This window comes from Heloderma suspectum, chromosome 10 (genome assembly GCF_057233095.1).
Source record: "Heloderma suspectum isolate Gila_16-S chromosome 10, 16-S_ref, whole genome shotgun sequence".
Taxonomy (NCBI): Eukaryota; Metazoa; Chordata; class Lepidosauria; order Squamata; family Helodermatidae; genus Heloderma; species Heloderma suspectum.
Window position 1 is genome coordinate 4705001 of NC_139467.1, and position 23125 is coordinate 4728125.

Consider the following 23125-nt stretch of genomic DNA (forward strand, 5'->3'; position numbering starts at 1 on the left):
GGGGGAACCCCCCTGCAGGAAAGAGAAAAGAGCCACAGATTTAAAATACAGAAGAGCATCAAAAGAGCCCTGCAAGATCAGACCAAGGGTCCATCTAGTCCAGCATTCTGTTCACACAGTGGCCAACCAGCTGTCGACCAGGAACCCACAAGCAGGGCATGAGCACAACAGCACCCTCCTGCCCATGTTCCCCAGCCACTGCTGTACATAGGCAGACTGCCTCTGGTCCTGGAGGTAGCACATAGACTAGTAGCCACTGATAGCTTTCTCCTCCAGGAATTTGTCTATCCCCCTTTTAAAGGCATCCAAACTGGTGGCCATCACTACTTCCTGTGGTAGCTAATTCCAGAGTTTACCTATGTGCTGTGTGAAGAAGGACTCCCTTTTAGCTGTCCTGGATCTCCCACCAATCAGCTTCATGGGAGGACCACTTGGGTTCTAGTATTTTGAGAGGGAGAAAAAATATCTCTCTCCACTTTCTCCACACCAGGCATCATTTTGTACACCTCTGTCATGTCTCCCGACTCGCCTCTTTTCATCAATGCAGAGAGATTGTGGCAGCATTGCCAGATGTGCGGGGACACTCCTGTGTGCATGAGGTTCTGCCTCCTCAATAGCAGTAGAAGACACTGAGGGGAAGGCCTTATAGCTCGGTGCCAGAGCACAAGCTTCACGTGCTAAACACCCGGGTTCAATCCCCAAGTAGGGCTGGGAGAAACCCCTGCCTGAACCCTGGAGAGCAGCTGCCGGTTAGTGCGGACAGTCCTGAGCTGGAGGGACCAGCGTCATGCCCTCTCCTGTCCTCAAATGCATTAAGGTTTGCTCAGGGAAGCAAAGTATGAGCGGGGGTGTGTGTGTTTCTTCTACAGCAACAGTGTTTAAGAACATAAGAGGAGACACGCTGGATCAGAGCAAAGGTCCGTCTAGTCCAGCACTCAGTTCACACAGTGGCCAACCAGCTGCCGACCAGGAACCCACAAGCAGGGCATGAGTGCAACAGAGCCTCCCGCCCATGTTCCCCAGCCACTGGTGTACATAGGCCAGTACCGCCTCTGATACTGAGGGTGACACATAGCCATCAAGACTAGTAGCCATTGATAGCCTTCTCCTCCAGGAATTTGTCCAGCCCCCTTTTAGAGCCATCCAAACTGGTGGCCATCACTGCATCCTGTGGTGGCGAGTTCCACATGCTTTCCCCGTAGCAGGGGTGGGCCACTCATGCCCCTCCAGATATTGTTGGACTACAAGTCCCATCATCCGTCACCATTGGCTGTGCTGGCTAGGGCTGATGGGAGCTCCAGTCAAACAATATCTGGAGGTCCACAAGTTGCCCACGGCTGCCCTACAGCAAAAGCAGCCAAGGGGTCTTCCGCACAGAGGGGTCCTAGCGCTAATGGTCAGCTATTCCTGCTTCCCCGCCTTAATGGATTTTCTGTGGTCATAAAAAAAAGCAGAGAAAGTGGTGGGAAAACACAGGAGGGCTACAAGTGGAAGACGTCGTCTGGCCCCAACGTAAAGTTCTGTGAATGAGGCAGGGGGATGGCATGATAAAAGCTTCACCTGGAAGCACCCCAAATATGAGGGAGGCGACTTCCTCCCTTCTCAGTGTGTCTGGGCGAGGTCTTTTAGGAAGGCAACAGAGAGACTCCTGCGCCACTTTAAACTAGGCTGTCCCTGTGTAAGGGACAGCAGATATGTTTGGGGTCTCTCTCTGCCTGCGGCAACTGCAGAGGACTGTAGCGGCCGCGTTCCTCCAAGGCTTACAGTGCTGCTGTGAGAGAAAGAGAAGGTGATGGCTGGGATTTGTCTTCAAAATCCAAGAGGCTCTGGTAGGATGATTCCAAATGGATAATCTGGCATCGCTGAACACTAGGAACTGACAAAATTATCCACTCGTTGAGGGGCGTAGGTAGAGATGTGAAGGCCTGGGGAAAAACCTCAGGAAAAATGGGGAAGCTGCAGGAAAAAAACATTTCCCAAGGATCTTTGGAAAATTTGGAAAATGTGTTTTCCCCCCTATTTTTTCTGGGGTTTCCCTCCCCTCCCCCAGACTCCACATCTCTCAAAATAGGTAGGATGCTTCCATCCCATCTAGAAACACCAAGTCCAGTACATATAGAGTCCATGATAACTTGATCACTCAAGAAATCTAGAAAGAACACATTTGTCTCTTTCTCTCTCTCAACAGGGGGATGCGAAGAGTAAGTGGCTTTAAAAGGGGATTGGACAAATCCGTGGAGGTTTATCAGTGGCTATTAGCCAAGATGCCTATACAGGACCTCCAGATTCAGAGGCAGTACACCACTAACTTTCAGTTTGGGGGGGATGGGGGACACAGCACAGGGAGAGTTATGTGCTCCAGGCTCTACTTGTGAGTTTTCCACAAGCCTCTGGGTAGCTACAGACCTTTCGTCTGATTCCAGCAAGGCTCTTCTGATGCCCTTGACCCAAAACAGTGATGTATTTCTTTATTTCCACATTTGGAAGACAGCTAAAAGCCTGTAATGGTGTGTGAGTCAGTGCTTTGTAACAGTTTGCCTCATAAACTGTTTGCCTCAAGGGAGGCCAGCAAAAACAGGCTGAATCACTCGCTGGTTACCCTGAGGGGATTTCCATGGCCCCTTATCCTACTTGAAGCAAGACCTGGATAAGGAGAGGGGAAGGGAACTATTTATTTATTTAGCATTATTTATAGGCTGCCTGGAAGGTGGAACCTTTTAGTAGTAGCTGGGAAGGTGAATTTGTTTTGGCAAGCTTTTAATGTTTGAAGAAGAAGAAGAAGAAGAAGAAGAAGAAGAAGAAGAAGAAGAAGAAGAAGAAGAAGAAGAAGAAGAAGAAGGCTACCTCAACTACCAATCCAAAAGTATTGCGCAGCTATTCCATCTTTTTTCTTCTTAACAGTTTTTTTTCCAGTGACGAAAGAAGAAGGAAGAAATGGTGGAAAAACACAGGAGGGCTACAAATTAAAGTCCATAATGTCTGGACACCCCGCCCCACCTCCCATCAAGTTCTGTGAATGGGGTAATGTGACTGCACAATAAAAGCTTCGTCTAGAAGCACCATTAGGACACAAACCTATACTTATTTAGACTGGAAAAAAGGCCTACAACTCCCAGCATGGTTCCAGCTCCCATAGAGATCTGATGCTGCAGAGGCTTTCCTCCTGAAGATGTCTACATGTTAAGTCAGGGGGTGAGGACTGAGAGCCGCGTGACCTTTAACCAGAGCGGCCTTTAATCATGTGGAGCCCCTTCCTATGTACAGCACATGAAGGGGGCTCTTGTGACATCAGGAGTCTGAATAAACTGCCTGAGCACTGATGGAGGCGTCAGCCTGTCTCACCCCCGTTTTCCCCTGCAAGGAGGTAGGCTTTCACCTAGGAAAGCCGATGCCACAAGAAATGTGTTATGCCTTTAAATTGCCACACAACTCTGTGCTGTTTTTATTATACTTCCTCAGAGGACCTCAGAGTCACGGACATATGATCCATCTCTCATCCAAGCAGCTTTCCTGGGAGGAGAGACCTGGACAAGGATACAAGGAAACTGTGGGATGATGAGGGGACTGTCCCAGCTCTTTGGGAAATGGTTGTACAAAACACACGTGCACGCCCGTCAGTCTGGACAGAGCCAAAGTAATCTGTGTCCTGTACCCTCATACATGCAAAATACAAATGATCTTTCTCCTTCTCTCTCCCCGCCCCCTGCCACCAACCCGCCCACTTACCCCAGTTCTGCAGCCTCCTCCCAGACAGCTGAGTCCACTTTGGCTTGGGGGCACCATAAACCTGAAGATGACAAACACAAGGTATTCATCTGTGCACTGTCAGGGCGCTTCCTAGCACTGCCCTTGTGCAGCTGTTCCGCCTTTTCCCCCTTGAAGGGTTTTCTGCATTAAGGAAAAACGCAGAAGAAGCAGTGAGAAAACACAGGAGGATCAGGAGTAGGAGCTGACATTATCTGGACCTCCTGTAAACTTTTGTGAATGAGGCAGAGCGATGGGCCCATAAAAGCCTGGTCTGGAAGCACCCTAAGCATCAAACATACACTGGGAACACCAGCCTGCTTCCAAAGCATCACACAGATGTGCTTACAACCGCAGTTTCCTCTCTAAAACAGGAACATTCCCCAACCTGGCACCCTCCAGATGTGTTGGACTGCAACTCCCATCATCTCCAGATGTGTTGGACTACAACTCCCATCAAGACCAGGGAGGGCTGATTTATGCCCTCCATCATGGCATTGTCAAGAAGGAGATGGAGACATGGGGAGCAAACCATTCTGCCTATTCTAAATTATCACTAGTGATGTAGGGATGGAGATCTGTTTACTGAAACTGAGCACTGGACATCTGATGTGAACACTAAACACTAAGAACATCAGAAGACCCCTGCTGGATCAGACCAAGGGTCCATCTAGACCAGCATTCTGTTCACACAGTGGCCAAACAGCTGCCCACTGGAAATCCATGAGCTGGTCATGAGTACATCAGCACCCGCCGCCCATGTTCCCTAGCAACTGATGTACACAGGCCTCTGACACTGGGGGCAGCATACAGCCATCAGGACTAGTAACCATTTATAGCCTTTTCCTCCAGGAATTTCTCTAATCCCCTTTGAAAGCCATCCAACCTGGTGGCCATCACTACCAGCTGAATTCCATAGTTTGACTATGTGCTGTGTGAAGAAGGGCTTCCTTTTATCTGTCCCGAATCTCCCCCCAATCAGCTTCAGGGATGACCCCATTGGATTCTAGTACTAGGAGAGAGGGAGAAAAATGCCTCCCTACCCACACCATGCATAATTTTGTACACCTCTATCATGTCCCCCCTTACTCATCTTTTTTCTAAGCTAAACAAGCCCAGCTGTGGAAACTTTCCCTCATAGGGAAGTTGCTCCAGCCCCCTAATAATTTTAGTTGCCCTTTTCTGCACTAGTAGAAGCAACTTCTAAAATCACATATTAGATGAATTCTGCAGGATGTAGGTTGGCAGCCATGATACCTAAGAATGGAGCCTCTGTGTTCAGAAGAAATGTATCTCCGACCATCAGATATTAGGGGACATGACAGGGGATGGCATTTCCATTTCGCCCTGCATTTGAGCTTCCCAGAGGCACCTGGCTGATCACTGTCAAAGACAGGATGTTGGGTTCAGACGGATGTTGGGTTAATCTAACAAGACACTCCCTAACCACACCACAGGAAGGCTAAAATAAATATAAATACCTGTTGCAACAGATATGCCTCCTCTGCCTCGGTGATGAAATCTGGAATATAATAGGCAGCTGGTGGTGACTGTAAACAGAAGAGAGAATTTAGGAATGGCAGAAAATACAAAAGGCAGGCTGTAGGCCCTGGCCAAAACACACAAAAAGACAGAACCCCAGCTTCTAGCTGCTGCCATGTGAATTATCTAAACACTGCATGTCATAGTCAGGCCATGATACTTCGCATGAAAAATGAACAACTCCTACAAAATGCCTGTTTTCCCCCAAACCCAAAAGCAAGTTACATAACAGTGTGTCATTTTCATCTCTACACAAACCACAGTGGCCTTCCTTTTAAAAAGTTTTGTCCTGATTGTCTCATTTAAGCTATACTTACACCAGTCAATTTGAGAACTAATTTATTCACACACACACACCCCTAATATGTACTGGTACGTTTGCTAACTTTTCTCCCGGCCACTGAAGCATTATGAAGAGATCATGTTTTATCTCCCTGTTGTGAAAAGCTTCACCTCCTGATTTCTGCATATCAAGATGCTGTTAAAGGCACAAGTGTAGGCCAAGGCATTTTTTTCCTGGTCAGTTGGCAATCCTATACAGTATATCCTGTCTGCCAGCTTGCACGGCCCACCTCTAATATTACACGCTGGTGCAAACAGCGGTCTGACCAGTACCCCGCACATACCCAAACCAAGACCCTGCAAATATGTATTATTTGAAACAGCCGCCAAATAAATCCACCCGCTGCCCCCAAACCGCTTTGGTTGTTTTCAAACAGAAAAGCAGCAGTGATGGTTGCTGTTCTTCTTCTTATTACCACTTTTTAAATGGCAGAAACAAATCTGCAGTACAAAGAGAAATTTAACCCTGATCTCTATATTGTACCATGCTTACTTCACTTCTAGCTCTGGTGTGTGTACATGTGTGTGTGTGTATGAGAGCATGAAAACTTCAGGGGGGGGGGGGGACGGCTCACTCATCACATACCCAGCTTTTAAAATTAATAGCTAATAAGCCCCAACAATCCTATAGCAACCAATCATTCCTCAGTACCTGCACTATGCGAAATGGCTCCAGTGGCAGAATTCCAGCACACATCTCCGACGCCTCCGAACCAGAATCTACCATAAAGCAAAGCTTTCTCAATTTCTTCTCAAGTCATCACAAATCCATGTCCTGAGTGAGAGAAAGACGGCACCAGCACAGCAGAATGTGTTAGGGAAGGACGTGGACATACGGGTGGACTGGAGGCCTTTGCTCACATCCAACCACTGCCACGCTTAACTCTGCCTCCTTTATTTTTCCTTCCCCTTCCTCTGTTGCTTCTCCCAAGTTGTCTATCCTTAGATTGCAAGCTCTATGTGACAGAGACACCCCTCACCTCTGGGTTTTGTTTTTTAACTTTGATCACAGCTTTTTATTCCCCCAGGCTTTTAAACAGCTTTTAAGGGCTCAATCCTATGTGTGTTTAGACAAAAAAAAAAAAAGTCCTACAACTCCCAGCATTCCCTGACCAGTATCACTGGCTGGGGAATGCTGGGAGTTGTAGGACTTCTCTTTCTGTCTAAACATGCATAGGATTGTGCCCTTAAAGGACTTGTAGACCCGATTTGTTTACATACTGATTCCACCTGCTCTTTTAAAAACAGCTTTGATTTTATTTCTGTGCTGATGTATCTATATTTGTTCGTTTGTTTTTCATCCGCTCAATAACCAGCCATCACCACTGTATTTGTGAGCTGCCCTAAAAATTGCTGCAGACATTCCTTCATAAATGCACAAAGCGAGCAAAGCGCCGGGTCTCTCGATGGCATGCCTTACATGGCATCACAGATGGGCCTGCTGAATTTCTGCCTGTCGTGAAGCTGTTGGACTTTAGGAGAAGAAATTTGGGGGGGGGTGCAGGGGGGGGACGACGACAAAACCCCAGGAGGTCGAAGTCTGGCTTCCCCCTCCCCTGATCCAAAAGAACCCAGGAGTCCTGATCCCTACCAGGCTTGCCAAAGGCAGGAAAAGGGACCCAGGCGTCCTGACCTTCCCACTGCAGGCCCCCCACCAGCCCATGCTCACTCACTCATTCCACCAGACAGCACAGCGACACATTTCCGGGTGGCTCGTTGAGTGGCAGCCGCCTCCGTCCAATGAAAGCCGAGCTCTTTAGGTCCCGCCTTCCTTCCACTGAAGAGAACCAATCAGCTCTCTGGGGAACAGGGGCGGGGCTTTGCTGCTGAGCTTGGTGCTGGGGGGGGGGCAAAAATAAATAAATAAATAAAATAGGGGTCCCGGGCCTGTAAGGGTAGAGGGGAGCGGAGCACGAAGCTGGAGAAGGCTGTGTGCCACAGCAAGGATAGCGGAAGCGAGGGCTCCTGTGCTCTCATGAAGGGAAGCTGCTGGTTAGAGCAAGGCATGCTGGGGACCAGGACTCCTGGGTTCTTTTGGAGGTCACCCCCCACACACACACACACTAGCTGAGATGGGTTTTCAGCCTTCCCCAACGTGGAGCCCCCCAGATGTGTTGGGACTACAGCTCCCAGCATCCCCAGCCAGCCATGGCTGGCTGGGGATGCTGGGAGCTGTAGTCCCAACACATCTGGGGGGCTCCACGTTGGGGAAGGCTGCCCAATGTGCCTTCTCAAAGGTTACAGGCCATGATGGCTAAACGAAACTGCCACGTGCAGAAGCAGTATATCTCTTTGAGTACCAGTTGTTGGGGGCCAAGCAGCAAAGGATAGCTTATCCCCTTATTGTGCATTCCCTGGAGGCGTCTAGGTGGCCGCCCTTGGAAGCAAAACACTGGGCCTTGGCCTGATGTTGTTGTTGTTGTTTATTCGGTCAGTCCCTTCCGACTCTTCGTGGCTTCGCGGGCCAGCCCGCACCAGAGCTTCCTGTCGGCCGTCGCCACCCCCAGCTCCCCCAAGGTCGAGTCCGTCACCTCCAGAATATCATCCATCCACCTTGCCCTTGGTCGGCCCCCCTTCTTTTTGCCTTCCACTTTCCCCAGCATCAGCATCTTCTCCAGGGTCTCCTGTCTTCTCATTGCGTGGCCAAAGTACTTGTTTTGCCTTTAATGTCATTCTCTCAAGTGAGCAGTCTGGCTTGATTTCCTGGAGTATGGACTGGTTTGATCTTCTTGCAGTCCAAGGCACTCAGAATTTGAGGCAATTCTGATTCGACCAGAATTAATCAGAAGTCAGTTAATTTAAACAGTTATCTGCCCAGGTCCGCCTTACCAAACCTGGACTACACCTTTCAGAATATTTGACCATTAGCCATGCTGGCTGGTGCAGATGAGAAGTGAGGTCCGAAACATCTGGAGGGCACCAGGTTGGGGAAGGCTGGCTTTGGTTTCCAAAAGGGAAGGGGTGAGGATTTCCTAAAGGACAGTGGAGTTAAAGGATCAGGGATATTCTGGGAGGGACAGGTTGGGTTCTCTCTCTGGGAAGTCAGTAAGAGGCCCTTGAGCTGAGGCACCCTTTATCCCCTCCTAATGGGGGCAAGGGAGTACAACAGCTATGGACCTGCCTGCAGCCACGAGCTTGGATTGTCTTCCTGGCACCCATTCCTATGCTTGTTCTAGTCCCATTTGTTCAGACCCATCTTGTCTCCCACAGTTCCAATTCTGCCTGCCCAGAAGTTCCTTCCCCTAATTTCTCAGTTCCTATACTGCCTCCCAGTACTCCTGTGAGCCCACTTTTCTCTCTTCCTTCAAATCCCTCCTCAAAACCCACCTTTTCTGTTAAGCCTTTGGCACAAACCTTTGCTTCCCATACCCCACTGTAACTAAGCCTCTAAGGGTAGCAGGAAAGAAGAGTTCTGTACGCCATGCACATAGAAACACTTTTTATTAATTTGTTAATAACAGATAAGCAATAGCATAGTGATACTTTTTGTCATGCTAAAGGTTTTTTTTTCTCTTTTCTTCCAGCAAGCCTGGATGGATGGGGATCAGGGAAGACAGAAATCATGCAAGATTCAACAGAGAGCTCAGCAGAGGGCATGACAAGCCATCTCACTTGACAGTTTACAAAGTTTTGTTTTTAAAAAATAAAAAATATACATGTAGGCAGGAAGAACCCAAACCAGTGTACTTCTACAGAAAAGGGAAAGCAATGCTATGGAAAGCCCCCGCCAGGGGCTGCTACTAAGGTTGGTATGTTGGTGTCTTCAGGGAAGACAAGGCAATCCCAGCTGAGAATTCTACAGCAAGGGCTACCCCAGGTTTAGAAAGGGGGAGACATGCCAAGGTTTCTTCCGACATGAAGCTGAAATCAACGGTAGGGTTTATTTATTGCTGGTCAATGAAAGATTGCAGAGGGCTTCCTAAAAGGCTAACAACAGAGCTAGGAGGATTAGTGGATGGGGAGGATGTGTTGACAGTTTCATGATGATGAGCTGATAGTGAAATTTGGGGGCAGGTTGGGGACTACTGCGGCATCCTGGAACAGAACAACAAAGAGGATATGGGGGATGTAGGATGAAGTGGACCAGATTTAAGATAACAGGCCAGAACTGCTGATACTGTTTAATATATCTGTACATATCAGTCTTTCCCAAAGACTCTAAATGTATTAGCAAGCTTGGGTTTTTGCCAGAATGCTAATAACTTCTCTCTACATGTTAATCAAAAGTGGATGTCCAAACATCCTTCATTGCTTTTCCTGCTGGAGGTCTTGTGCCTTTCAGCAGCTGTATGACAGACAGAAATTCAAACTGAGTGGTAGTCTCATCACTGGGTCTCTGTTTCCCCAAAGGCTGCGCCTATTGGATTTCTGCACATACTGCAAATGCTGAAGGCAGAGGACGCCTAAATTGGCAATCCAAGCCATCTTCCCTAGCGCTCTGGTCAATGTTCAGGATTGCTTCTTCTAACCTCCAATTGAGTTTACAGGTGTGGTAAGGAAGGAAAAGGAAGTGCATGCAGTAGGATGGGCAGGTAAGCTCAGGGCCTGGTGGAGCTGGGGATAGAATTCTCTTTTCTTCACTCCTCTCCCAAGCTGGGAGAAAGTCCTGGAATCTTGGCTCAGCCTGAAATGCAATTAAGCACATTTCTTTCTTTAAAAATAAAATAAGATTGCATACCCTTGTTGAATTCAGATGCCATCTGGTTTGAATCCAAAGTCTCAAAATATTTTTAAGTGTGAACACTGGAAGTGAAAGGTGCACTTCCTGGAACCACTAAAAGTTCCAAACTATTATTGTTGTTGTTGTTGTTACTGCTACTACTACTACTAGCTGGAACTCAGGTGTCATTGTCAAAACCCAGGTGCTGATGCAGAGGTTCCTCCACCAAAACTTCAAAAGGTTGGCATTCACATTTCAGATTTGTAGATTTTGCATTTCAAATTCACTTTCGCACTAGTCCTAGTTCCTGCTCCACTCTCTGAAGGTAGACCCCAGGAAAGCCAGTTCCATCCACCTTGTCAGCAGCAAAGGCTGGCAGGTTCTGCTCCATGAGGCCCACAATGTGCTTTTCCTGCTGTCCCAAGACTTCAGTGAAACCATTTTCAAGTGACCTGAGCTAGGGACTGCTGAGCAAGTGGTGTGTGTTTGAAATGTTATCAAAATGGATTAAGATCTAACATGTTGCAGCTGATAAATGCAGAAGATAAAATTCAGTTATAATATCCCCCCTTTTGTTTGTTTGTTAGGAAAGTGACATCCGGAAATATAAGTTTGATATACACATAGAGACACACACACACTACACACCATCAAAGGCTGTTATTGAGATTTACTCCTCCCTGTATGTTGACTTACACATATATAAGCTAAGCACAGCTGCTAACATACACTACATTTCAGTCAAGGTGTCTTCTTGCATCTGTACTCCGCATCATTTTTTTCCGAATCAGAAAGAAAAGCACTAACTGGATAGGCAACCCAGTCTGCTCAGATAGCACTAGTGGAGAATTCCCTCAGCGGCATGGGAAATCCCTGCTCCTTTTCATAACAAATTGGGCAGGTTATCGAGAGTTCCTTAGTGCTTCTGGTTGCAAACCTGTATGCACTTCCTTGGGAGTAGGTCCCACTGAACTCAGTGGGCTTCACCTCTGAGTAAACATGCATAAGGTTGCACTGTAAGTGATCCTAGGAGGTTGCATAGGGCGGCGTTTTGCAGGAGACAGCTAAAATAAGGAGAGGACGACATAGGAAGAGGGCAGAGGATAGAGAATGGCCACGTTCACATGAAACGATAAGCCAGGATTCTGGTTTGTAGCGGAGGTAGACAACGTGGCCCTAGCGTGCCCTTGTACACCTTTCTTGGCACCTGCTGGGGTGCTGTATCCCTCCTACATTTTAAATAACAAAATTTCTTTCTGGCAGTGGGATCACTGCAGTGCAGCCATTTTGAGGTGGTGCCCAGGCCAGTTTCTCTAATCGCCAAATGTGTCCCCTGGCTCCAAAAGGTTGTTTACGCCTGGTTTGTACCATGTCATCCAAACCAGGGATCCTGGCTTGTCACTCTGTGTAGAAGCCAAGGTTGTAAACCAGGCTTTGTTCCTTGTTCATGAATCCTAGCATGTTTGGCAGTGACAAGCCAGGATTCCTGGTCTGGCTGACACGCTAAGCAAACCATGTCCTGTTTCATTTTGCTGGTTGCACTCTTGTGGAGGAAGCAAGCAGGAGCAAACAGAGCCCGTTCTCCAGAACCCTGGCTTATCATGCCAATGCTAATCTCATCTTGAGCAACAGGATTCAGCTTCTACCAAGAGTCTGTGGTTTGCATGTGTCGTTTTCCAGAAGGAGAAGTGTTCTATACACACCAGGGGAAAAGATCAGAGGCTTGTCTCCAAACCACAGCTGTCACCTGATTTTAAAAATCAGGGTTGATGAATCATACAAATTTTAGTTGCCAATTAATCTACTGGAAAAAGGTGCCAGAAGAGACCTATATAGCCAAAATCCCATGGGTATGTGTGCCAGGAAAAGGGGAACAGAAGGTATAAGTATAGCATTTCTCACAAACTACCAGAGGGATGGTGTTTATATGGTTTAACAAGGCACTGGGGTTCACTAGAACGGCAATCAGGGAAGGAGAGATGAGAAAAAGAACCAAAAAGCAGTCTTTGATTACTTAGAGAGCGAAGAAACAGCAGAGGAAAGAGGACAAGGGCACGGGGAGTTTAAGACTGCATTTCTGCACGGAGCATCCATGGGAACCAACAGCAGAAAAGTAACCTGCAGGAGACAAAAGGAAACATGGAGACATTCATCTCATGAGTACTGATGAGGGTTTGGAAGCTGGGTTTGGATCTGGAAAACTAAATCCTGCTCATTGATGAAGCTAACTGGACAGCTTTGGTCAAACGTATTTATTTTATTTTATTTTTAAAATATACTGCTTTTCCTGAGCTCAGAGCAATTCACAAAATGTATCGTATTTCATATCCCAATGAAACACAATACAACAACAAATTTAAAATTCTAAGCAATTCAAACAGTCTCTATCACCAAGTTATTGGCCCAATTTAGAGCAAGTACAAGTGGGCCTCTGGTGCAGCCATGAGGATAGTATTGGAAATATCCCTTCCTGTTTAATGCTAACTATGGCTTCTTGTTATGCCCCCAAAGGTCAAACTGTGGTTAGTTTAAACTATGGATTACTGAAACAAGCTAGGACCAAACCATAGTTTATGATCCCGGCTTGTTTATAAACTAAAGTTTACAGGGGTGGGCAACCTGGTGCCCTCCAGATGTTTTGGACCACAACTCCCATAATCATTTGCCACGCTGGCTGGGACTGATGGGAGTTGTAGTCCAAAACCTGGAAGGCAGTAGATTGCCTAGTGCTGCTTTACGCTCACCACAGTTTGTCCTTTTCAGATGTAATGATAAATAGCCGTTAGTGTTAAACAGGAAGTGGATGTTTCCAGTCTCTTCCTCCCAGCCACGCTGGAAGAGGAGAGGGGAATGAACAAGCTCAAAGCTTACTCTTTCTCAGTAACATAACACTAAACCAGGCCAGAGTGAATTAAATGGAAAAAAAAGAAAAAAATATAATGATATTTTTGTAACCTGCTCCATACCATGGGTAGCCAACTATCAAGTATTTTGCCTTCTCATTTGGTAGTTTGTTCTTGGATTTGGTACTGGATGTTTTGTTTAATAAACCAGGTATTTTGACCCAGGAGTTTTTTCCTCCCTATTGACCCTATACCCATATCCACTAGGACTACGTTATGCACCCCGGATTCACACAACACGCTAACCCACCCAGTGTGGGTTATTGTTGAACTGTGGGTTAACGTGTTGTCTGAATGCAGTGTATTTTCAACACGATAGGTAATTGTGCTGTCTGAATGCCACACTTTTTCCTCAGGGTGGGTTATCATGTTGTCTGAATGCAGTGCATTTTCTGCAGGGTGGGTTATAGAGGAGTCTGAACACAGTGCATTTTCTGCAGGGTGGGTTATCATGCTGTCTGAATGCAACGCTTTTTCTGCAGGGTGGGTTATTGTGCTGTCTGAACACAACACTTTTTCTGCAGGGTGGGTTATCGTGCTGTCTGAATGTAGCATGATTTCTGCAGGGTTGCTTGTTAATCATGCAGTGTGGCTTGTAAACCACCCTGAACAACCAACAAGCCATGGGTTCTCAAGGCAGCTTGTTTGAGAAAAATAACCCATACTGCATGGTTAACACGCCACCCTGCAGAAAATGCACTGGGTTCAGACAACACATTAACCCACCCTGTGGAAAATGCGCTGCATTCAGACAACATAATAACCCATGGTGGGTTAGCGTGTTGTGTGAATCCAATCTTCCTGGCCCACCACTAAGGTGCTTAAGGTCACAAAACACAACCACAACTTCCAGGTTCCACCCCTGGGCTGAAAAATATTCACTAGACTACACCCCATGACCAGTCAAAACCTGTCTGTGGCTCCACCCACTTTCCAGGTATTTTTTCTTCAAACCCTACCCAAGCCCTTCAGCTAGAGCAGGAAAGAAATATCGGTCTATTTATCTGGGCAAAGGGGGTTCTGGGGCCGCCCCAGGTGCTCTTACCTAGAGATGGAACTTTCCGATGTGATGTCTTTCGGGGTTCTGACTGCTGTAAAGTTGCGCTTTGGCTGTGAAACTGCAGAAGAGAGGAAAGGAAGGCATCATCCTTTGCAAAACTGAAAAGGACACAAATGTAATGAATCATGACTCCTTCTTCCTCTCATCTGCCTGACTGCGCCTCTCCTGCATGAGGTGGCATCTTTTCAGCCACTGGAAGTCCAGAGGGGGAAGAGGTTATGTACACCATCTTGGAGATTGAACACAATGGATCTCAAGCACATTCCCCTAATTTTGTCTTGCAAAAAGGAAAATTATATTCTCTTAAAATGAATTTTTTTTTCTGGTTTTGTTTTTACAATGTGCCCAGTTATGGAACCAAAATCAGATTGACTACATCCTTTGTAGCCAAAGGTGGCGAACATCTATGCAGTTGGTAAAAACAAGACCTGGAGCTGATTGTAGTTCAGATCACGAACTTCTTATTGCACAATTTAGAATCAGACGAAAGAGAATAGGGAAGACCCACAGATCAGTTAGATATGAGCTCACTAATATTCCTAATGAATATGCAGTGGAGGTGAAGAATAGATTTAAGGGACTAGATTTAGTAGATAGGGTCCCGGAAGAACTATGGACAGAAGTTCGCAACATTGTTCAGGAGGCGGCAACAAAAAACGTCCCAAAGAAAAAGAAAACCAAGAAGGCAAGATGGCTGTCTGCTGAGACACTGGAAGCAGCCCAAGAAAGAAGGAAAGCAAAAGGCAACAATGATAGGGGGATATGCCCAATTAAATGCAAAATTCCAGAGGTTAGCCAGAAGAGATAAGGAATTATTTTTAAACAAGCAATGCACGGAAGTGGAAGAAGATAATACAATAGGAAGGACAAGAGACCTCTTCCAGAAAATTAGAAACATTGGAGGTAAACTCCAGGCAAAAATGGGTATGATCAAAAACAAAGATGGCAAGGACCTAACAGAAGCAAGAAAAGGTGGCAAGAATATACAGAAGATCTGTATAAGAAAGGATAATAATATCGGGGATAGATTTGACGGTGTGGTCAGTGAGCTCGAGCCAGACATCCTGAAGAGTGAGGTTGAATGGGCCTTAAGAAGCATTGCTAATAACAAGGCAGCAGGAGACAATGGTATCCCAGCTGAACTGTTTAAAATCTTGCAAGATGATGCTGTCAAGGTGATGCATGCCATATGCCAGCAAATTTGGAAAACACAAGAATGGCCAACAGATTGGAAAAAATCAACCTATATCCCCATACCAAAAAAGGGAAGCATCAAAGAATGTTCAAACTATCGAACAGTGGCACTTATTTCACATGCCAGCAAGGTCATGCTCAAGATCTTGCAAGGTAGACTCCAGCAATTCATGGAACGAGAATTGCCAGATGTACAAGCTGGGTTTAGAAAAGGCAGAGGAACTAGAGACCAAATTGCCAATATCCGCTGGATAATGGAGAAAGCCAGGGAGTTTCAGAAAAACATCTATTTCTGTTTTATTGACTATTCTAAAGCCTTTGACTGTGTGGGTCATAACAAATTGTGGCAAGTTCTTGGTGGTATGGGGATACCAAGTCATCTTGTCTGCCTCCTGAGGAATCTGTATAACGACCAAGTAGCAATGGTAAGAACAGACCACGGATCAACGGACTGGTTTAAGATTGGGAAAGGAGTACGGCAGGGTTGTATACTCTCCCCCTACCTATTCAACCTGTACGCAGAACATCATGCGACGTGCTGGGCTTGATGAAGCCAAGGCTGGAGTTAAAATTGCTGGAAGAAACATTAACAATCTCCGATATGCAGATGATACCACTTTGATGGCTGAAAGCGAGGAGGAGCTGAGGAACCTTATGACGAAGGTGAAAGAAGGAAGTGCAAAAGCTGGGTTGCAGTTAAACCTCAAAAAAACCAAGATTATGGCAACCAGCTTGATTGATAACTGGCAAAGAGAGGGAGAATACGTGGAGGCAGTGACAGACTTTGTCTTTCTAGGCGCAGAGATTACTGCAGACGCTGACTGCAGGCAGGAAATCAGAAGATTTACTTCTTGGGAGGAGAGCAATGACGAATCTTGATAAAATAGTTAACAGCAGAGACATCACACTGACAACAAAGGTCCACACAGTTAAAGCAATGGTATTCCCCATAGTAACCTATGGCTGCGAGAGCTGGACCATAAGGAAGGCTGAGCGAAGGAAGATAGATGCTTTTGAACTGTGGTGCTGGAGGAAAATTCTGAGAGTGCCTTGGACTGCAAGAAGATCAAACCAGTCCGTACTCCAGGAAATAAAGCCAGACTGCTCACTTGAGGGAATGATATTAAAGGCAAAACTGAAGTCCTTTGGCCACATAATGAGAAGACAGGATACCCTGGAGAAGACGCTGATGCTAGGGAAAGTGGAAGGCAAAAGGAAGAGGGGCCGACCAAGGGCAAGATGGATGGATGATATTCTGGAGGTGACAGGCTCGACCTTGGGGGAGCGGGGGGTGGCGACAGCCGACAGGAAGCTCTGGCGTGGGCTGGTCCACGAAGTCACAAACAGTCGGAAGCAACTGAACGAATAAACAACAACTAGTTACAGAGTCTCACTTGACAACTGCCAAGTGGCAATTCAGCCCTCTACTTCCCCCAGTGGTTCCTGTAGAGGGTTGCCAAATATCCCTCCCCAGCCCTCCTGGCAGGGCTCTTATTCCTTTCACTGAAATTCCGCAGACAAGGCTTTTCATGCCATGGCATTTGTGGGAAAGCGCCACTTGCAGAACGTCTGCTTGTTAGGCCACACTGAAAAGTGCAGGAGCCCAGGGCGGGGCAGGGTAGGGAATAGTTGACAAGTCTTTTACTGCATCTTTACTCAAGTGGAAGATGAGCAAAGTCCAGGGTGTACCTACTAGTGACTTGGTGGACCTTCTTCGCTGGATTGCCGTCTCCCTGGGGATCCTTTGGGCCTCCAATTCTGCAGCAGAGAGGGTTGCAATTAATTCATAGTTTAAGAGCAATGAAAGCATGGAAGTGGGTTAATCATCAGGATGCCTCCTCCCGCCCGCCCCCTCTGGAGCCAGTGCTGCCATCAAGGCATGAGTGACAGGGACCTGGTTCCCACAGTATGAAAACCTGCACTCAACCCATACTCAAGGTTGAGTATAGGTTGAGTGTGGATAGCCACTGAACTTAGGTTGTTCTTGACACGCAGAACCATGAACAAGCCTCAATTCACAACCCAGCAATGAACCATGGGTCCTCTTCATGGGTTGTTTGCGGTCAACAAACCACGTTTTGTTAGCGTGGCTGGGTTCACACAACACAACAGCCCACAACAACCTCCAGCTCAAAGACAACCCATGCTCAACCTTGCGCATGCACTTTCGTTTGGTGCGGGCCCATCCAGCAGCTAGGTCCTGCCTTTCTTGTGGCTTGCGACGGCTGTGCACTGAATTCCCAGCCAGTAAGAAATGCCTGGGCCTTCTGCACCCTGAACTCATATCTGTGGGGGAGTTGTGGTTATGCAGTGGAAGAGGGGAAGGAAGCCTGTGCACGTGTGGATGGAGGCGCTCTTTCTTCGGTTACTATTTCACAAGTTTCTGGCATTCAAAATAACCCAACCTACCTCTGGACTCTGGAAGGAGGAGCAAAGACTCCGTGCTTAGGGGCGCATGAGAAATAGCGAACTCCAAAGACAGAGCCATCATGTTTGCCTGTGGGCTTGTCAAGTTCAATACCAAACCAGTAGCCTGCAGAGAGATGGAGACAGAAAAGAAGGAAAACTAGTCTTTTATTATTACTACTGCTAATGATCTATGTTGCACTTTGCTTGGGGCGGTGAAGCATCTAATGTAATTGGATCGGCCAATGAGATGACACAGAATGTTCACAAACATGTCCACAACTGGCTCAGGGACAGAGCTGCCAGAATGTTGGTAATCCAATTTCTGTGAGGGAAGGGAATGTTTTCAGTCTTGTACTGGAGTAAAACCTCACCTGGGCTCTAGGGACAATAGCTTTGTGGGGCAAGACTGGGGTTGAGGAGGCAGGGAGCCTTAAGGAAGAATAGCAAAAAGGCGTGGCAGGAGAGCAGGGTGGGGGCTGAACTCCACATTTTTCCTTTAAGCCAGTTCTTTGGCCGCAGACTTGTAGTTTATAAGACTTGCAGCCCAGCCCTAACCGCAGAGACAGTCCTATCCTGGGCTTGTAAAGGGACCCTCAGATCACAACAGGGCAAAGCTCCAAGTGAGCAACTTCGAGTGTACTCCAAGGGTGCAGCACTTGATGGTGGGCGTCCTGACAGAATTATATCTCATAGATTTCCAAGGGGCCCCACTTTCAAATTAGTATACTGAGGACTACAGCCTTAGTCCTGCAGAATGCTTTGCAGTCTTTATTGTTGTTTCTACCCCATCCATTTCCTCCCAAAAACACACTATGTGAGGTAGGCTGCTATTATTCCCATTTTAGAGAGGTGAAACTGAGGGCATCTTAACTAAGATCACACAGTGAGTCTATGACAGATGGAGAACTCTAACGCAGGACATTCAGATCGAGGCCGCCCGTAGGGCTATGGATCACACTGCTGAGGTGTGTTCCATAGCCCTAAGGTGCTGTATATCAGCCTCACTCCTCCTTCCCACCAAACCCACCTGCCTTTCTTACCTGGTGCAAAATCCGTCTTCCCGTAGAAACGGATGATGCCTTGTTTCTGTCCCGCCACCAGGACCTGATCCCCAATCTCAATCTTCAGCCCTTCACGGTCCAGGCTGCCGACAGATAAGGACTTCTTCCTGAGAGCTGGACAAATGGGAAAGAGAAATGAGATCGAGATCTTTTGGTTTACTTAAGTGGGATTCCTATGATTCTTTGGTGGGCATCCTCTCTCTCCCTCTCTCTCTCTTGTGGAAGGTTTGGCCACATAATTATTTGTTATTGGGATTGTAACTTGGGTAACTATGGCACGTTCACCATGTTACATCCTTAGCTGGAAAGCATCATTTTCCATTCATATTTAGATAAGTACTTGCAGCCAAACATTAGGCTGGTCTTTTCAAATCGATGCATGACCCACCACCTCTGCAGTGCCTGGCCTTGTACATCTTTCTTCCCATCTGAGTTCTCCTTCCTTTTCACACTCCTCCATGTGGCTGCCCCTGACCTCTTCCCACGACTGGCTCCAGCGCTGGGGGGCCCTTTTCTCTCAAGAGGCCCTGGTGCGCTTACCGGGCTGCAGTGCCAGCATTCCAAGCGCTGCTGGACAGCGAGGCTGAGGCGCTCTTTTAATTCCCCACAATGTCCCAGAGCAACGCTAGACCTTTGGATCACTCCTCACCCCCATCACCCTTTCCTAGCTGCCCTTCTGAGCCCCTTGCCTCCTCCTCTCCTAGACATCCACTTCTCCTTCCTTCCTGTGCCTGCCTGCCCTGCCCTGCACACCCACCCACCCGTCAGGGTTGTATCGGAACCCATAGAGTCCCAAGGCAGCTCTGGTTCTGAGGAGGAGATACAATTCGTGGGAGAGGAACTCTCTCAGACTTCAGAGGCGCAGCTGGAGGGGGAGGCCCCCCCTGCTCACATCCCTGGGAGCGACAGCGACCCAGGCATGGAAAGGGAGGGACAACTTGAGCTTCTAGATGTGAGGCGCAGGCGCAGGCACAAGCCAGAGATTGCAGGAGCCGAGCTTAGGTGCTCAGCCCGATTGGCTCAACGTCAACAGCTGCGCCCCGAGGCCCCACGGGAGAGGGGAGATCTTCCCCTCCCACCCCTTAAGTTCAGAGAATTGCCGCGTTTTTCCGAAACGGAGATCAATTGACATCCTAACCCTTAGAAACCCCTAGAATGGCTGTTCCTTTGTAGTTCCTCTGAGTCTCAGGCAATTAGCATCTGTATGCTTCATTAGGTTGAATGGAATTAAAGCCTTGGAAAGCAGCCCTTTTTGTATGAGCGCTGATTCTGGCTACTGGAGGATTCAGGAGGCGACAGGGGCACCCTGACACCACCCCGCATCTAGGACATGAGCAGCTTAGCCAATGGCAGAAGTGGGAGGAGGAGGAGGATTCCTGCTGGCCCTCGTCTGGGTGCCTTCCCTGGCAGCTTCTGAGCCTCCTGCTACCTTTCTTGTCCTTGTCCTTCCGGCCCTTTGCAGTCATGCGGGAAAAGTCCATGCGAGGGGTTCGTGGGGTGGAGGTTACTGACGAAGGCGTCTGGTCGGCGGCTTTGGAAACCTTGGACACTGAAGCAAACACTCCTGAGAAGGCAAGGCGGGAGACAATAGCGGCCCAAGGCTCACCTCACTGAGATTATGTGCAAGTTATGTCCACAAAAAGGCTCCCAACTGGGCTAGCTGTTCATGGCCTTGCTGAGCCACCTGGTTGTCTATCCTCCACCATAGCCCCAGATACAGAGGGGAGGAGGGGGACAACACCCTGCTGCCCTCTCCCCCTCCTTCCGAAGCGCTCAGCCCTGCTGCTGCAGGAGTCAGGCTGCCACCTCCTCCTCAGCCTGTTACCCGGCCCCTTTAAAAGAAGCATGGCCAGCCGCACAAGCGCCCCCTGGCCCTCTGGAGTCCCACAAGAAATCCGCGGGGCTCCAGAGAAAAATTGTGTCATCCCCTTGCCAGGGGTGCCCGCCCCACTCTCCGTCTCGCCCCGCCCAGTCAGTCGGCCTGATCTCCTTCCGCCTGGAGAAGACACCCCACGGGGGAAAGCCCCAGCCGTAGGAAATGAGGAAGCTGCTTTATACCGAGTCAGACCCTGGGTCCATCTAGCCCGGTACTGTCGACACTGACCAGCAGCGATGGCTCTCCAGAGTTGCAGGCAGGATTCTTTCCCAGCCCAACCTGGAGATGCTGCCGGGGACTGATCCTGGGACCTTCCGCATGCAAAGCGGGGGCTCTGCCACTGAGCTACAGCCCCTGCCGATTCAGATCCGGGCTCTGGAAGGTCCCTTTGCTGATTGGGGGGGGATCCCACAGCTGCTCCACACCACAACCCACCCCATTCGCCATGATCTCCTGACTCTCTGTGTAGTGTTTCCAGGGGGCTAGATGGTGGGCGTGGGGGAGTCCACTTCGGCTGTCAAAGCCTTGCCCAGCCTCACTGCATCAGCCCAGAAGGTAACCTCAGGGGTGTGCTCAGCCTCTCTGCCGGGGGAGAACCCAGGCAGTTCATTTTTCTACTTCTAGATTCGATATTTGTGTCCTTTACTTTGATGGGTGCTGGATCTGAGCATCGGTGCAAAGCGTACGCAGCTGTGTTTCAAATTACCGTGCTTTGGAGGGCAAATAAAGTAGCGGATTCCTCCCACGCCGCCGTCGTTCTTGCCATCAGGCTCGTCCAACTCCACGCCCACCCACTGGCCGCTGGCAAACTCCGTGGTGCCACAAAAACGCAAGGTGCCCACCTGCAGTGGGGCATGATGGGATAGGTTCAAATGCAGAGAGGAGGAGAAGCATGGAGACGCACCTACGTGCAACAATCCTCTCGGGCTACGCCGGCATCACCGCAGTCAGAATCTAATGGGAAGTGGGCACTTTTCACATGCTCTTGGAGCCCTGGTTTTACACCCTTGGGCAATTCATATGCTTGATTCGATTTGTACCCCACCTTTTCACCAAGAAAATGGCATTCAAGGCTGGTTCTTCCAAATAAATGGCCTGCCTCTTCCAAGAGCAGAACATTAAATAGCAGAGACTCCCTGCCCCAGTTCAGCAAGGGAGATCCAGAAATGGAAACAGCCTTCTGCATGCATCGCTGATTCAGGAATCATAGAATCATAGAACAGTAGGGTTGGAAGGGGCCTATAGTGCAGGAATCCAAGTCAGAGCATCCCTGACAGATGGCTGTCCAGCCAAGTCTTGAATGCCTCCAGTGCGGGAGAGCCCACCGCCTCCCTGGGTAATTGGTTCCACTGTCTTATTGCCCTAACAGTCAGGAAGTTTTTCCTGATGTTCAGCTAGAATCTGGCTTCCTGTCACTGGAGCCCATTATTCCAGATGTAGATGTACATCTGGATATCCAATGAAGTGCTCCCCTGGGGAGCCCTGAACTGGCCAGATGCATTTTCTGATGCAGATATTGATGCACAGCCCCATCCACAGGGGCCGGCCCAACTGTACAGGCAAACTAGGCAATGGTCTGGAGTGGTACAGTTCAAAGGGCACCTGCCATGTCGTCCCCCTACATGATTTGAGAGCACATCCTAGACTCCTCCGCGATTGCAGAAGGTTCTGAGATGTACTCTAGTTTGCATAGAGATGTTCTTGTCTCACCTGGCCTGGGGCAACAAAAGCTGATCCCAGGGCCACCCATTGTTGTTACCTATGAGTAGTTGCCAAGGATGAAGCTGAATCAGGGCCTCCATTAAGGGGAGAGCTGCTGAAAAACTGGGCACCAGAAATGGAACCAACACAGGCCTTCCAAGCTTGCTACTTGCTTAGCAGCCAGGAGGTGTGTCTGATGGGAGACGGTCACCAACACACCCAACCCAAAGAGAGACCCACCCAGGCCTGCCTCATCCTTACCTTCTGCCCGTCCACAAGGACCCGGTCGCCAAGCTTGAGGCCCAGGGATATGAGCATGAGGTTGCCGGGGATGTTGTCGTAGTTGGGCAGAGTGACCTTGGGGAGGTTGCAGCTCAGCGGCACGGCATCCAGCAGCAGCTGCTTCAGCTCCTTGGCTATCATGGCAGCCTCCGCCTTATCCAAGGTCATGTCCATTGGGTCAGGCACGACATCAGCTGGGGCCTGGCCTTTGCTGTTCTGTTGGAAGGAGGAATAGACAAGGAGGCCATCAGGAGAGGTCCTCTTTCCCAGTGCCCAACAATAAACACCATCTCGGGGATGCTGGTCTCCCAGGCAAACCTGCTCATCAGCAGAGGACATCTTCTCCATGTG

At 48.5% G+C, this 23125-nt stretch overlaps 2 protein-coding genes across 19 annotated transcripts in view; both read right to left on the minus strand.

The window, feature by feature from the left end:
* Positions 1 to 7338, minus strand: part of ALKBH6 (alkB homolog 6, nucleotide demethylase) — a 12829-nt gene extending 5491 nt beyond the window's left edge. For 5 of the 15 annotated variants that reach the window (XR_014784984.1, XM_084814725.1, XM_084814718.1 and 2 more), the window contains exons 1-5: positions 7302 to 7338; positions 6281 to 6403; positions 5226 to 5294; positions 3727 to 3787; positions 1 to 12 (exon numbers count right to left, since the gene is read on the minus strand). The exon at positions 1 to 12 is cut by the window's left edge and continues 140 nt beyond it. Coding sequence is in view for 14 of the 15 variants with exons in the window: in XM_084814725.1 (XP_084670851.1) it covers positions 1 to 12; positions 3727 to 3787; positions 5226 to 5294; positions 6281 to 6355 (217 nt within the window). In the remaining variant the exon portion in view is untranslated. Of the gene's footprint in view, positions 13 to 356; positions 439 to 3726; positions 3889 to 5001; positions 5122 to 5225; positions 5295 to 6280; positions 6404 to 7301 lie in introns of those variants that run through there. The other 10 variants (XM_084814728.1, XM_084814722.1, XM_084814727.1 and 7 more) reach the window with 5 other exon arrangements.
* A 1707-nt stretch (positions 7339 to 9045) lies between these two features.
* CLIP3 (CAP-Gly domain containing linker protein 3) overlaps positions 9046 to 23125 on the minus strand; it is a 46775-nt gene continuing 32695 nt past the window's right edge. For 2 of the 4 annotated variants that reach the window (XM_084814739.1, XM_084814738.1), the window contains exons 7-14: positions 22754 to 22990; positions 21498 to 21633; positions 20345 to 20479; positions 18895 to 19029; positions 17855 to 17978; positions 17139 to 17203; positions 14237 to 14309; positions 9046 to 12406 (exon numbers count right to left, since the gene is read on the minus strand). In XM_084814739.1, the coding sequence (XP_084670865.1) occupies positions 12352 to 12406; positions 14237 to 14309; positions 17139 to 17203; positions 17855 to 17978; positions 18895 to 19029; positions 20345 to 20479; positions 21498 to 21633; positions 22754 to 22990 (960 nt within the window). In that variant the 3' untranslated portion in view covers positions 9046 to 12351. Of the gene's footprint in view, positions 12407 to 14236; positions 14310 to 17134; positions 17204 to 17854; positions 17979 to 18894; positions 19030 to 20344; positions 20480 to 21497; positions 21634 to 22753; positions 22991 to 23125 lie in introns of all 4 variants that reach the window. The other 2 variants (XM_084814740.1, XM_084814741.1) reach the window with 2 other exon arrangements.